Source organism: Diceros bicornis, chromosome 19 (assembly GCF_020826845.1).
Source record: "Diceros bicornis minor isolate mBicDic1 chromosome 19, mDicBic1.mat.cur, whole genome shotgun sequence".
Taxonomy (NCBI): Eukaryota; Metazoa; Chordata; class Mammalia; order Perissodactyla; family Rhinocerotidae; genus Diceros; species Diceros bicornis.
The window spans coordinates 18,374,097-18,390,467 of NC_080758.1; the positions used below are offsets into that span (position 1 = coordinate 18,374,097).

Here is a 16,371-nt window from a genome sequence, read left to right on the forward strand (position 1 = left end):
CAGTAGTTGTCTGTGCACAAAAATGGCAAGTCCTTGCACTGTCTCACTGGCTCAACAGTGTTAGAAATGCCAGGAACTGCACTATGCATGTTGGTTATAATCATTTTTCTGCTGTTTCTATAGTCCTCAGCTCTCTAGGAAGAACAAGGGCCCCGTGGCCAAGAAGTCACTGGAAAGTGCATTGCAGCCATCTGTGAAGTCACTTTTTTTTTAAATTGTCAGGAAACTAAAGAGTCAACAGTACACTTCTAACAAGAAGAGGTTACCTTGAACTGGTTTCTTTTTGTACATTTGCCTCGGAGGTCACCAAGATGGCAAAGGCCATGCCTGTAAACACTTTTACAGTGGGTCAACAAAAGGGAGAAAATATTTTAACCAGTGTTTTGAGTTAAAAGAAAAAAAATGAATTTTACTCTTGATTCATTGAACTGGCCATGTTGGTCTATTTTACCTGTAGCCTTGTTCAGACTCTACTATGTTAAGACCTCCAGAGTATGGGGAAGCCATTTGGAGAGAATCAGGAGCAGATGGGATGCATAACTTAGAGTGCTGACTCCCCACCGCAAAGGATTTAGGAGGAAGACACCACAAGTATAGTAGCGAGAGGCGAGGGTGCTAAGCTATAGAGGATGCTTCTGGAACGTCCAGCTGTAGGTGGGCAGGTCTTGACCCGGTTTATACTATCACGACTGACAGCTGATGCTGTCATGGGTTTCCTCAATTTGGGGTCATCTGTTTGGGAGTGAGCTCTTTGAACAGCCCTCTGGTCCTTCCAGAGCATCCCTGTATATTCAAATAGACTTATCTAAGTTCCTGCCGCACTGTGGTGCCCACATTCATGCACCAGCCGAGAGAGGAGACCCTGGTGAAGCTGAGGCAGCAGAGAACACTTCATGAACTGTGGGTACCATCTGACCTTCCAGCACGCCGCCAATTGCATGTATAGCTGCCCTCACCTGGGCTTTGACTTGTGTCACCTCTCTTGGCCTCAATTTCCTCAGCTGAGGAATGGGAATAATCATAAAGAACCCATACCATTTTTTTGAGGACTAAATGAGATGATTTTTTTGTGAGGTCCCCCTCACAGTGCCTGACACATGGCGACTGCTCCAGAATGGTGTTTTTGCCATGAATGCATCTCTGACCACCTGCTTGTGAGTCCGGCCATGTCCCTCCTCCCTTCTTTATCTCATATCTTCCCTTAACTCCCATGAACCATCTCATCTTCGGGACCAGAACCTTGGCAGCTGCCCTATCTGAACATGGAACCGCTGAGTCTCACCCCATACCTAGCCCAGTGCTTGGAGCACGGCACAGCTCAATCTAAGCATGTTCAAGAAACAAACAAGTCCTTCCTGATGGGGATCTTTTTTTTTTTTTTTGTGAGGAAGATCAGCCCTGAGCTAACATCCGTGCTAATCCTCCTCTTTTTGCTGAGGAAGACCAGCTCTGAGCTAACATCCATTGCCAATCCTCCTCCTTTTTTTCCTTCTCCAAAGCCCCAGTAGATAGTTGTATGCCATAGTTGCACATCCTTCTGGTTGCTGTATCCGGGACGCGACCTCAGCATGGCCGGAGAAGCGGTGCGTCGGTGTGCGCCCGGGATCCGAACCCGGGCCACCAGCAGCAGAGCACGCACACCTAACCGCTAAGCCACGGGGCTGGCCCCCTGATGGGGATCTTTGAGGGAAATCGTTGTCCCCTACTCTTCAGCCCAGGGTGGAAGGACTGCCTGTTCTTCCTAAGACGTCCCTTGGTGCATTGTAGCTGGAGGCTTGAGGCAAAGGCTAAAGTCACCCATGGACTCCCTGGAGCCTTACTCCTGAACAAAGGGGCTGCCTTCCAGGACTAAAGAAGCTGGGGGTCACTCTGTGACGTAAATCAAAATGGAAACTGAAATTAAAATTATTATTTAACCCTTGAAGACCCCAAGGTTCAGAGAGGTTATGCAAATTGCTCAAGCCAGACAGCTAGTTCGATCCTTCATTTATACATGCAAGGGGAGGAAATGTTGAACAAAAACCAAATAAGAATCTTGCCCTTTTGGTGCTTAAGGTCTAGTACAGGGATCAGCAAACTTTTTCTGTAAAGGGCCAGACAGCAAATATTTTAAGCTGCGTGGGCCATAGGATCTCTGTCACAACTACTTAATTCTGCCATTGTAGTATGTCAGCAGTCGTAGATAATATATAAATGAACGATGTGGCTGTGTTCCAATAAAGTTTTATTTACAAAAACAGATAATGGGCCAAATTTGGCTTTGAGGCTTTACCTTTGCGATCCCTGGGCTAGTAGAAAAGGGACTCATTAATGAAATACTTGCATGGTTAAATGTCAAATTAGTGGTTCAAAGGAGAGAGATGTGATTCTGGGAACATAATTAGTGGTTCAAAGGAGAGAGATGTGACTCTGGGAGGACGTGGGAGTTAGAGAAGGTGCCTGTGCAAAGTGTCATTTTATTTTTTGTTTATTTATCTTTTCTGAGGAAGATTTGCCCTGAGCTAACATCTGTTGCCAATCTTCCTCTTTTTTTTTTTTGGCTTGAGGAAGATTAGCCCTGAGCTAACATCTGTGCCAATCTTCCTCCACTTTATATGTGGGTTGCTGCCTCAGCACAGCTGATGAGTGGTGTAGGTCCACACCCAGGATCCGAACCTGCAAACCGGGCCACTGAAGTGGAGCTCACTGAGCTTAATGACTATGCCACAGGGCCAGCCCTGGAGAGTGTTATTTTAAATGAGATCTAAGGATGAGGAGTCGTTAACTAGGTGAAGGGGAGGCATGGGAAGGAAAAAATGTTCTGAGCTGACAATAGCTGGTGCAAAGGCCCTGTGGCAAAAAGGACTATGGCTCTTTTCAGACACTGAAATAATGCCTAAGAAGCAAGAGGAGGGGCAGGAGAGGCCAGCTCCTGCAGTGAGCTTATGGAGACCAGAGGATAAGAATGTGTCTTAATCCCAAGAGCTATGGGAAACCTTTGCTCTTTTGATTCTAAGGGGTGATGTGATTCAATTCTTGTTATGAAATGCTCACTCTGGCTTTTGGCTGGGGATCCCACTAACGGCCGCCAGAAGAGACAGGGGTGGCCCCAAACACTTTGTTGCAGCCAGAGCCCAGTCCTTGGAGCCCACGGCTAACATGCACCCGCGCACCATTTCCCCCGCTAACTCTTTGTTTTGTGTTTGCTATTCTAATGCATCTTCCTCTTTCTCCACTTCTAAACGAAGATTCACATTGCATTACGCATTTTACGGCCACAGTTCCATCCCATTCCATTTTTCTCACCTTCCTTCTTTCCCTCCCCAGCCCGATCCCCCACTAACTTCGTAAAACTTGCAAGTTAAATTTTTCAAAGACTGTTTCTGACAAAGCAGTGGGAATTAGATTTGGTGAAGCTCTTCATAAAAAATTGAAGACACGCTATATTAACATACATTGATTTATTCATAGTGTTTTATTACAAGTAAGTGAAGATCCTGTAATACCAGGAAAGGTTAGGAGAGCAGGGGAGCGCAGTATTTTATATTGACAGCTTGGTGGAAATTGAGCCGCTTTTGGATTGAATTTGGAGCGCAGAAGAGGAATTGGCTAGTAAATAAGGAATGAGTTTTACCTCCCAGATATTGTCTGTATATCAATGTGGTTGCCACCAGCCCAGGCAGGGGGACTGGGGTGGAATTTCAAAAGGAGGCACGAGCATGTCTTCTCCACTGGTGGACTGAGGTTAGCTGCCCCAGGGAAAAATCTCTGAACGTTTCCCTCCTTCTGCCACGAGGGAAGACTTGAATCCAGCTGCACCCTGGAAACTCAACTCCCCCATTTCTCACCACTCTCCAGCCACACTGGACTTTCCTCAGTTCTTCCGGCCTTTGTGCGGTCTGTCCCTCTGCCTAGAACCTAGTACACTCCTTCCTCTGCTCCAATTCCATATCATCCTTGGGTAGGAGTTGAGCTCTCCCCTGAGATACCTCCCTGAGCACTTTGTCTAGTTTGGCATTTCTTGGAAGCAGACCCTGAGACAAGGATTTGAATACGAACAGAGTCTTGAGAAGTTTAGGAAACACTAGGGCGTGGGGAGGAGAAAGGATGGCAGCTAATGATGGGTGTGTTTTGCAGCCAGCTACCTTTGGAGGCAAGTGGAGTGGAATCCCCCAGGATGCTGCGGGGGTGTCACGTGAAAGGAGCCTGAGGAATGCCTGCATCCACCCCCATCAGTCCAGTCCCCAGGAGTGTCAATTCCCCAGCACTTCCTACGAACACCCATGGAAAAAGCCTTCAAGCCAAGAGAGGCGGATGTTTGCAGCACTCGCCTCTGAGAAGGGCTGGAGCGGGCAGGGGTGACCAGAAGGAATGCTGTGGCCAGGCCCACCAGGGAGCTGCAGGATGGGTGCTGCTGCCTGAGCTCTGCTTGCAAAATGCCCAAATCCTTCAGCTCCGTGCATTTCTCCTTCTGGACTCACTCTGCTCCAGACAAAATCTGGCCTCTCTCCTAGACATGTGGCATCAATGCTTAATGCAGGAGAGAGAAGTTACCTCTTTCTCCAAAACGTTTGGTCCCCTTGCCAGAAACACCGAAGTGCTTATTTTTGAAGCAAATTTGGTGTGTTCCCTTTTCTACCTGGGTTTGGCCTTCCTGTCAAGCATGGGACATTCTGGATGGAAGACAAAGTGATGTGAGGTGCCTGTGTAGTTGACTTACCTGCTTCTAGAAGAGAAGACACTTGAGGACAGGGCCTGGCTTGTATTTATTTGGGGGCCCCCAGCAGCACACAGTCCTGGTCCTAGAGTCCTGGAGTATGCAGGAACCATTTGTGAAGGAATAAATAAGTGAATGAATGAATGTGTTCTTCAATTAATGAAATGTGTCTCCAGGCTGGGCAGTGTGGTATAGAATAAAGAGCACAGGTTTTAGAGTCCAGTAGACCAGAATTTAGTCCTGTGTCGGGCATAGTATACTGAATAACCACGAGAATGCGTGATCTACAGCTTCACGTGACAGCCCGCATGAATCTCACAAGCATAATGTTGGGCAAAAGAAGCCAGACCCTAGAGTTCACCCTGTACAATTCCATTTATATAAAGTTAAAAACCAGGCAAAACTCGTCATTGCTGTTAGAAGTCAGGATAGAGGGTATCTTGCTGGGGGAGGCGGGTAAGGATTGGAAGGGGGCGTGAGGGGAAAAGCTTAGGTCTGGTAATGTTCTGTCTCTTAATTGGGTGCTGGTCATATGGCTGTGTCCAATCAGTAAAAATTCATCGAGCTGTCTAGCTTTCTGTATGTATATTATATTCAAATAAAATATTTTAATAGAACAAACTAGGTAAAACAAATGAACAAAAAATCCTGGGCGTGCCACTTTACCAACTGTGTAATTTAGAAACGTGGCACCCAAAGTGTGATCCATGGAAGCCAGTAGTGGATGGCAACTGTTCAGTTGCTTTCACAGCAGGGTAAGTGCAGAAATTGAGAGTGAGCACTTAGAAACTCTTAGAGTGCCTTGACATGGCTGTGACAGCCACATGCACGATCGGTGGACATGTGTCCTTGCACAGGGTATAGACCAGTGTAGTTATTGCCAAACTCACATGATGAGTCACATGCGATGTGGTCTTTGGATTATTATGGGGATGCAATGGGTTGGAAAACACAAAACTGAGCCTTCACCATAGAGAGTTTGGAAAGTGCTGATTCCATGCAAGTTGCTTCCAGTTGAGCCTCATTTCTCCATCATTAAAGTGAGAATAAATATCCTGATGCCGCCAAGGTTTTGGGGGTGAGACAAATAAGATAATGCATGAGAAAGCACTGGACAACAAATGTTCTCTAAGTGGAGTTGGGGACCGTGAACTATATTTTTAACAAGACTTGCAAATATTTTTGTGTGTGTGTGAGGGAGATTGGCCCTGAGCTAACATCTGTGCCAATCTTCCTCTATTTTTTATGTGGGACACTGCCACAGCATGGCTTGAGCAGTGCATGGGTCTGTACCCAGGATCTGAACCCGCGAACCCCGGGCTGCCAAAGCAGAGCACATGAACTTATCTGCTTCGCCACCCAGCCAGCCCCCCAAATAATTTTTATCAAGATGCTACACTTCGAGACTGCCCTACAGCTGCACTGTCCAATATGGTGGACACCAGCTACATGGGGCTACTGTGCTTTTGAAATGCGGCTCGTCTGAATGGAGATGTGCTGTGCGGGAAAAATACTTACTAGAGTTCTAAGACTTAATGTGAATAGTAGACTATAAAATATCTCAATTTTTTATGTTGCTTACATGTTGAAATGGTAATATTTTGCATATATCGGGTTCAACAAGATATAGTATTAAAATTAACTTTACTTTCTATTTTCCTTTTTTCTTTTAATATGGCCACTAGAAAATTGAAAAGCATGTTTGTGCCTCGCATTCTATTTCTATTGGACAGCAGTGCTCCAGAGCATCAGCAGGGGAGTGTCTGGAGGCTGGAATAATCTGTAAGGTGTACAGTAACAACAGAACTTGCTGATCAAGCTCTCATGCCTTCTCCCCTTCTCCCCTGATGTTCCTCCAGATGAGCTCCATCCAGCTTCCCGAGTGAGGTATTTATCTGTCTGTTTGCTGCCTTGTTGTGCAGATCAACTACAAGGCTGTTGGCTCACTGGACCCGAGTGCTGACCTCTCCAGCCAGAGGGGGAAGGTGTTCAAACTCCGGAATGAAACACACCACCTCTTTGTGGGTCTGTACCCAGGGACCACCTACTCCTTCACCATCAAGGCCAGCACAGCAAAGGGCTTTGGACCCCCCGTCACCACGAGGATCGCCACCAAAATTTCAGGTATCTCTCTTAGAAAGGGAAAAGGAAGAAAGGAGTTACATTGTTTTTTTTTTTATTATTGTTTTCCCATTCCTGATATTTCTGGGAATGAAAAAGGGCAGAGCCAACTGTCACTATGTGGTTTTGGAGCAATTAGGGTGATGCAGTCCCTCGTGTGTTACCACTGTAGTCTCATGAAGAAAACCCAATCCACGAACTTCCTAAAGTGTAAGAAATATATTAATTAGATTAAACCAGAGGGAACACTGAGTGACTCACCAAATAACTTACCACACAGTTGCATTACATAGTACATTTTTTTCATACCGATTGGCTTATAAAAATGTGATTTATTTTCAGGAATATTCCTTTTGGCAGTGCAGGGCACAGCACACGTTCTCATGACGTGTCTGATGAATGAATGAATGAAGGAATGACGGTTACAGAGCTATGGCAGTCCAAGATTTCCCCTGTCATCACCAGTAGGGCTGCCTCCATCATTAGACAGCATCAAAGCAGAATTATCTCAGAACCCTTTTTACAATTTACACTTTTTCAGAGTACCTATGCAATTCTGGTCTGCATACATACACATTTTGCATAGATACAGACCCATGGTGGTTTTTGTGGGTTAATGTTTTCACTTATCCTTATACCATAGGCCTTTTCCATGTTGCTACATTGCTTTCATTATAATGTTCTGTCAAGTGGATGGACGTAATTTAATTAAACATTCCCCTGTGGTTGGATATATTTGGTGCTTCCATGTTTTTATAAAATAACGCTTCAATAAACATGTTACAGAATAAAGTTTAATTCGTTGGTTTGGATTATAAGTTTAGGATTAAATTCCAGAAATTGAAATACTGAATTAAAAGGGATGTGGGTTTTAATAGCTCTTAATACAAATGGCTAAATTACCTTCCCAAGGGATTAGACTTAGTCACACTCCTATCTCTGGGGATGAGTGAGGGAGGGTCTCATGAAAAAAAAAAAGATGAGAGGAACTAGTTCATCACTGCTGTAATTTGCATTTTAAGTGTGTTCAACAAGGTTGACTCCTGCTTTCGCATCTTTGATAAGTACTTATATTTCCTGCGTTTATCTGTTTATTCGGTGTGGACCTTTTTGATTCATGAGGGTTACTGGCCACATCATTGCCACCCTTCCCCACACTCTTCTGCACGTTGAGGGAACCTATGGGCAGGTTGGAAGTCAGGGCCTCCTCTGCTGAAAGCCTGGGATGCCCTGTGGCTCTCATCTAACCCTTTCCTAAACGTCCTCCTTCTGGTCATCCTGAGTGTCTTTAAGGATGTATCCAGGGGAGGGGTAGGCGGGGTTTGGGCCCTCTGCTGAGCTCCCTCCTCTCTCTGTTCTCTGCCCAGCTCCATCGATGCCTGAATATGACACTGACACCCCGCTGAATGAAACAGACACGACCATCACAGTGATGCTGAAGCCCGCTCAGTCACGGGGAGCGCCTGTCAGGTGAGGGGGGTTCCTAACCCGGAGTTTGCAGTTTTTCTTCTCTACACCATGCACCTTTCCAGTTGAATCATGTCACTGGTGATGCCGATGGGCAAGACTGGCCAGGAGCAGGGCTTCCTGGAAGCAGAGGGTCAGCAGCCCCAAGGCCAGTTCAGAGGAGGGCCACTGACCCAGGAGCCTGTCTCTCCACAATGAGGTATTAGGACTGGGTGAGAGGGAACACGCTGATGGGGACCTGAGGAGGGCTGTGAGAGAACTTTCTGGAACACGCCTGTGATAAATATATTTAGTGGGGTTGGAGGCCTGGAAACAGTCTCCTGGCAAGATCATCTTTCCATGTCTGACTGCCGTTAACAGCCAGATGGACAGACTTGCTGAATTCTGAAAACAACATGCTCAGAGATTAGGAATGGGACAAGACCTCTGGGCCAGTCCAGTTTAGGGCCTTAGAGTGCTAGAGTCCCACAGGGGTACTTGCAGTCAAAGTCACACTGCTGATTTTCACAAGTGGCTACTGGAGTTCAGGAGCATACTTGTGGCCCAGGCAGTGAAATCGTCTCAGTGACTAAGCTGACCCAGTGCAGTCCATGGGCTCATGGCGATCAGGAAGGTGGGCATCCCTTTTAAATAAGCTACACTTTGCACAAGGGCAGCAGCTCCTGTGTTGACTGCTGGCTTTGCTCAGAGCTCAAGGGACTACAGTGCCTTAAAACCAAGCAGAGTGTTGGGTGGAACAGCTTTCAGATGGGCTCAGTTCAGTTCAACGAGCATGTATTGAGCATCTTATACGCCAGTAGTGGAGTGGGGCACAGGAGGTAAAAATGATTCATTTATTCGTTCATTCAACGAAGACTTTTTGAGTGCTGACTTTGTGCCAGGCACTGTTTAACTGCTTGAAATACAGTACTCAACTAGCTGTGAACAAGTCATGTTCTAAGAAAGTCCAACTCTAATTAGGGAGAGAGAAACACGAAAACGTAGGTACAATCCAGTGCGTGCGTATGGAGATATGCATAAGTCGTTATGAGAGCTCAGAGGAGAGGATTCCCAGAGGCGGTGACACTGAGCTGTACCTTAAATGTTTTATACAATTTTGCCAAAGTGGTAAGAGGGTCCATCCTGAGCAAAGGCTTAGAGGAGAGAAACAGCCTGCTGTGATGGGGAGCAACCAGGAGAGGGTTAAGTCTGCTTTAGCATCAAGGGGAAGGCAGGAATAGTGGGGTGTGTGAATGGGGGCTGTGTTTGAGAAGCTCAGGCTTGTTTGGGGGTCCATGGGGAGCCACTGGATAGCCACATGCAGTGACATTTCTATGATACTGGAGACTGGGAGACCAGCCAGGAAGGAGGCTACTGAGATGGTCTAGTTATCTGTCTTCCAACGTGGATCCAGGTCTACCCAGAGATTATAGGCAGTGGAGCAGCTAGAACCAACTTCCAGCAATTTGGAAGTTCCCATCAGTTCTGTAGACTTTGATCATCATTCTGTCCTAAGTCAGGTGGGACTTCAGGCCTTGCAACAGGTGTGTGTAGTGCTTATGGGTCACCTCAACTAAGAACTTTTGCCTTATATTCTACACATAGCTTGTTCCAGGACTTTCCTATCTGTGATGAGCCAAAGCAGATGGCGGCTCTTGAGTTATTGCTTTTCTTCCTGTAACTCTCATGCAACGTTGTCATTTAATTCTTTCTATACCTTGAGATATTATTATCTTCATTTTCAGATGGAAAAACTGAGGCTCAGCAATGCCCGAGGCGCACAGCCAGTAAGAAGGAAAGCTGAGTTTGAATGCAGGTCCTCCAGGTGCCATATCACATGTTCCATTTTGGCCACCGAAGCCTTACTCCCTTCACAGCTCTCACCTCTTTCCTACAGCAGCATTGGTCATGTTTCAAAATCATAGAACACTTCCCACATGGCAAAAGTGTGGCCCTGAAAAGAGAAGCAGCTTGCCCAATGTTGTACTAGTTAGCAAGTGACCCAGGAGCATAGGCCAGAGCTGACTCAAAGCCCAAGACCTTTATGTAGTAGACCCAGGGATCTTCTTTCTTTACTCCAAGCCCACAAACTATCAGCAAAGGGACCTAATCAGCTGGCATCCATTGTGTGGCTTCCTGATGGGTGTGGATTCAGTCCAGTTCCCCACGGTCTTCTGGCTGCAGTGTGGGGCAATGGAAAAGATGTGAGTTTGGAGCCAGTGAACCTGGGTTCAAATCCCGCTCTAACACAGCTGTGTGACCTTGGACAGGATACTTAATCTCTCTGAACCTCAGTTTTCCTTATCTGGAAAGTGTGAATGGTAGCTATTTCACAGAGGCTGGATAAGATCTAGAAGTGCCCAAAGCAAGGCAGGCTGTCAGAGAGTTACTTCCTTCCTTAGCTTTGCTTCTTCTCTGTGGAACTTAGAAAGTTGAAAATCTATCCCCAGTATAGAGTAACAACGTTGCCCACTTCCTTCCTATCCAAATTTCCAAAGCCACTCAAGACCCTGACTCCATGGTGGGGAGAAATGCTGTGTTTTTTCTTGGGGAGCTCCTAGCTTCTCTCCAGCACAAAGTTTCAGAATTTTTTTCTTAATTGTACTTAGAAATAAGCAATTTGGGTCCTTCAGTGTCAGGACAAAGTTAATTTTTGTACAAAGGATCAGAGACCCATCCTCAAGATGAATCAGACTATATGTCTGAACCTCTGAAAACTCATCGAAGTCAGCTGAGCACAGATGGGAGTAATTCTCACCATGTTTTATTGGGCAACTACTATGTTCCAAGGATTTAACCTTGACTAACCTGTGAGTAGTATTATAGTCTTCCTGTTAGAAATGAGGAAACAAGTTCGATCAGGGAGCCTGTAAGTGATGAAGCCAGGACTAGTATCCAGGCCCCCCTGACTCCAGAGACCAGGCAAGGGGGCCTCTGAGCAGCCCAAACCCACATTCTTGGGGAAGCTTTTCCAGTTCCCAGAGAAGCCCCTTACACTTTCCCTCGAAGCCTACAAACTCCTAGTTTGCACATCTGTTTAATAAGCTCGCATGTTGTAAGACTGCAGTAAACTAGGAGGTGGAACTGGAAATGCCCCGGGAGGCATGAGAAATGACAGGCAGCAGGAAGCAAGAAACAGGGCAATTCTACAAAACAGACACAGGGACTCAAGAAACAAGGACGTCTACACGCCGCAGCGCCTGCGGCCTCTCACAGCCCTGGGTGTTCAGTACCCCAAAAATGTAGCATTAGGTTCTGTGTCTTCAAGTTAAAAGAGGCTGCTCGCTCCCATTCAATGAGCAAACCCTTGCTGCGTTCCTGTCCCTTACATAAACCATCCACATCCTCACAACACTGCGTTAATAGTCTCCCATTTTGCAGATATGGAAACTGAGACAAACAGAAGCTAAATGAGTTGACCCAGGCCATGAAACCAGCAAGTAGTACAAGCAGAATTTAAACCCCATTCAACCTACCCTAAGCCAACACTCATTTCGCTATACCACACCCTCTCCCTAGGAGAAAATTGTGCGTCATATATTTTGGTGACATTTCCATAGGAAAAAAATTAAAATAAATGTCACTGCTCAAAGGGGCAAAGCTTGGTGTCTGGAAACGTCTGGCTGCTTTTCTTCCCAAGACTCTGGATCACTGAGGGTGGGTATACACTCAGTTTCTGGAATTATTTTCAGACTGTTGCTTGGCGTTTGCCAAGAAGGGGAAGAGAATAACCAATGCCAACCAGCAAGACTTTCAGGACACCTGCAATGACAGCAGTTGTCAGCAATATCACAATAGATTTCAGTTGCCTTAACCCTTTCTCACCTTGAACTCTGGGCACTAGGATGCTCACATGAGAAGCAGTTCACCATTAGGCCATTCAACAAATATTTATTGAGCACTTGCTATGTCCTAGGAATTGAGTTAAGCAATGAGGATATAGCAGGAAATAGGATAGAAACATGCCTGTCCTCTTGAGCCTTCTCATCCAGTAAGTGTGCATGGGAACAGGGAGGGAGGTGGGGCATTAAGCAAGTAAGCAGACAAAATACTGGAACCAGCAAAACAAGATAATATGAAGCCAGTAGAGACAGTATATTAAGAGAAGGAGTAGACTGGCTGGAGAGATGAGCACAACCCAGGCAAGTGGACCAGTGTGGAGTCTTACAGGTTGGGGAAGCGAGAGCATTGAGAAAACAATGAAGGTGCTCTATGGCCACAGGACACAAAGAGCCCACTAGACATATTAGGTCAAGGATGCCTAGAATCATATTTCATAGTTGATAGTTCCTTTAATTCCATTGTCTCATCTGATTGTCACTTACTGGGTGGGTAAGCTGAGTGGGAAATATCTCCATTTCAGAGGAGGGGGCTGAAGTCTAAGATGTTAAATGATTGGCACAAGGTCACAGAGCTCATTACACGTAGAGCTAGTACATGGACCGAGCTTCCCGCCTCTGTGTTCGCTGCTTCACCAGGAGGTTCTGAGTTCCCCAGGAGGTTCTGAGTTCCCCATGCCTGGGATGTCAGGTGAGGACTGGGTGCCCTTTGGATGGGGATGCTGTGGAGTGAACCTCCATCAACTAAGGAATGAGGGGTAGGCAAGATGACTTCTCAGGGATCCTCCAACTCTGGGTTGTGTGGGCTCAGCCTGTAACTTGTGAACCCCAGCATGTCTCTCTGAGTGGAGCTGCCCATTCTCAACAACTCACATCTGTGCCTCAGTGCGTCCAGGCCCCGCCCAGGTAGGCTGTTCTTCCTCCTTCTGCCAGCAATGTTCTGGCCCTGGCTGAGCCAAGCGCCAGCCCCTGTTCTGCCACTTGCTGCCCCTTTGAAGCCCCAAGGGTCTGACTCTGTCTGGTAGAACCGAGCATGCAGGGAGGCGAGGAGGAGAGGAAGAGAGGATTGTCATGCGGGGCCGCTGCACTCTCATCCCTCCAGCCAAACCACCTTGGCAGCTTGGCCTATTTTTCTAATACTCCACAATGGAGATTTATTGCTTTTGTATTGCTTTCCCCAGGCCTTCAAAGATTTATTGGTTTTTAAGTGACAGAATCCTAGAATTGCTTAAAAGATCAATCAAATAGTGACTAGAATCTAATATTCAGCTCCGACTCGAACATGCCGAGCCTTCTTCCCCCACACCCCACCTGTCACCCTGATGTATCTGTAGTAACCTTCATCAGAAGGTAGCTTGGCCATGAGTTAATCACCCATAATGCAGTCCCTGCAGTGAGGCTGGGGGCAGAGCCCCAGATTCTGCAGCAGACCCTCCTCCAGATCCCAGCTGGCTTCCTTGGCGATGTCCTTCTCTCCCCCTGCTCTCCCCTTCCCACCCACTCAATGACTGGGGCCTATCCACCCAACTCCAGAATCAGCTTTGGGATTAGTTCTTTCTTCTCCCCCTCTGCCACTCTTCACCCCACTCTCCCCACCTTCCAGGGTGGCCTTGCTGGTTTCTCTGTCTTAAGTTTCTCTTCCTTCAATCCATCCCCCACCGGCTGCTGGAGTGGTCCTTCAGAAGCACAAATTGGATCAAGTTAGCTTTTCTGCTTAAAATTTTTAAGTGGGTCACTGGCTTTCTACTGCGTTAAGTTCAAGCTTCTTAGCATGGAATCCAAGGCCCATCGGAATCTGGTCCTAACCTCTGTTTCTGGTTTTATTTCCTTTCACTCTGCCTGCCTACCGGGTTTTACTCAACAGTGCCCAGGGCGTTTCCTTCATCAGTCTTTCCAGAACTTTTAATTGTGTCATGCATTTGTGGGTATGTTTTCTTTGTTTTTGTTTCTTGCATGCCCCTCACTAAACTGTGAGCTCCAGGAAATCTGGAGGCTGGACACTAATGGATCTCCTTTCCCTGAGACAGTGTCTGGCATTTAGTAAGTACTCAAAAAAAAATGTAAATAAGTAAGTAAGTAGCAAATCTGTTTTGCACACCTGGTAGACGCCAGGTACTGGGACTGTAGAAATGTACTTCACAGGCCCTGCCTCCCGCTGCCTTTTAGTCTATAAGAGCGCTGTCCAATAGGACTTCCTGTGCTGATGGGAATGTCCTGTATCTGTGCTGTCCAATATAGTCGCCACCAACCACATGTGGCTGTTGAGCACTTGAAATACTACGTGCAACTGAGGAACTGAATTTTTTATTTAATTTTTAAAAATTAATTTAAATTTAAAGAGTCACATATGGCTAGTAGCTACCATTTTGGATGATGCAGGTCTATAGAGAAGACAACCAGAAAAAGAAAAAAATGCCGATGAGCCTGGGTACTTGGTCAGAAGTTTCTATGAGAGTTCAGTGCAGAGACATCCATCACTAGCCTTATGGGCTCAGGTGTGGGGAGGGCCTCCTGGGGGCAGTGTTGCCTGATCTGAGACCAATCAGATGAGGGAGAGTTTGTTTAGTGAAGAAGGGAAGAGTGTGGCCCTAGAGGAAGCAGCATATGCAGGAGCCTAGGCAGAGAAGGTGCGCAGTGTGTTCGGGGAATCACAGCGTGCTGGGGCAGAGAGATGAGGAGAGAGGCAAAGAAGTGGGCAGGGGCCAGGTAAAGAAGGTCTTCACTCTGGGCTTAGATTTTGTCCTGAAGGGTATAGGGAACATTTGGTACCCAACGTTACGTCCTTCTCTAAGCAGTCAGACCCCCCTGCCCATGCCATTCTCTCTGCTGAGCATGGCATTTTCCACCTCTCCAGCATCCAGTTCAAATCAACCGTGTTCAGGACCATTTCCCAACCTGCAGCAGAATGCATCAGCTCCTCCCTGGGCTCCCACTCTGCGCTGGCCACTCTTCTGTCAAGGACTTGCATTTTCAGTCTCTACCAGCCTGTGACCTCCTTAGGGGCAAAGGCTGGGTACAGAGACAGCTCCTGACTCAGACCTGAGATCTCTTATGCTCTTCTTGCCACAGCTGACTTCCCAGTTGGATACACTGGAACAGCAAAGGCTCCTGGAATCAGATCCAACTTTATGCAATTGACTCATTGGGTGGCCTTGGGCAAGTTATTTAATTTATCTGATATTCAAGCTGCTTCTTGGTAAAATGGGAATACCCCATGTCACAGATTGTTTTGAAGATCAAATAAGCTAAAGTGCAATTGGTAGTTGTTCAGCTTGCTCCATGGGTTGGCCAAGCTGTTGAGACAAGGAGTGGCTCCGTGCCCAGTAGCCGTGGAATGGATTATTCTCTGAACCCTGCTGTAAGCTGATTCCTGTTTGCTGGGTCTCCTCTAACACCAGGGAAGATCTACTGCAGGCAAGGTGCTGACAAGCGTGTGACGTGTCAAGTTATCTCCAAAGGTGTCACAAAATCCTCAAAACAATATTACCTTAAAAACAGATCCTCAGATTTGAGCACATTTCTGAAATACTAAATCAAGCAGACAGAGCTGGGGTATTTCAACTGCTGAAGGGCAAGGAAAGCAAGGGCTAAGAGCAGTGCCCTCAAGTTGGAGGAGATGCCACTTTATGTCATGAAATCAAAGCAAAACAGATCCAAAGCACCTTTGGGAAGGGGCATAGGGACCCAGATGAGCTTCCTTATCTGAGACCTTACAAATACTGGGGACCAGAGTGAGTACATGGAGTTGAAATCAAGCAGGAGAGTTAAGACCAGGTCCTAGGAAATGAGTCAGGTTTATCTGTGGTGCATTCATTTGTTTATCAATTCATTAACTAATTAAGTCAGTAAGTATCTAATTTGAATTTAGGCAAACAACCATGTGCCAGACACCACGCCAGGTGCTGGGGATCCGGAAATGAACAAAATAGACCCACATGCAACTGACATCCTAATGGCAGAGATAGCTCTGTACAAACAGTGCCATAGACACTGATGACAGACTGTTATCAGTTGTAGCCGATTCTTTCTGGGTCCATGTCACCTCACCGTTCCATCTCTGGTTTCAGCTGTGGCTGGGCTGGATAGTTCCATGTGTAGTTATAGCATGCCACCTCCAGCATCAGCCCCCATCCTTTTTCCTGCTTTTTCACCTTAGTGCTTTCTCCAAAGCATCATGGATCTTGTTTGGTCTGAGTAGGCAGATACAGGTCAGAAACACAAAGGATTTAATGCTGCAGGGGCAACCCTCAGCCAACAGGGGCTGGGAGT

At 46.6% G+C, this 16,371-nt stretch overlaps 1 protein-coding gene across 2 annotated transcripts in view; it reads left to right on the forward strand.

The window, feature by feature from the left end:
• The window catches only part of PTPRT (protein tyrosine phosphatase receptor type T), a 1,006,475-nt gene that overhangs the window by 738,526 nt on the left and 251,578 nt on the right, over positions 1 to 16,371 (forward strand). For both annotated transcript variants that reach the window (XM_058562674.1, XM_058562675.1), the window contains exons 10-11: positions 6,619 to 6,820; positions 8,185 to 8,287. In XM_058562674.1, coding sequence (XP_058418657.1) covers positions 6,619 to 6,820; positions 8,185 to 8,287 — 305 coding nt within the window. The remainder of the gene's footprint in view (positions 1 to 6,618; positions 6,821 to 8,184; positions 8,288 to 16,371) is intronic.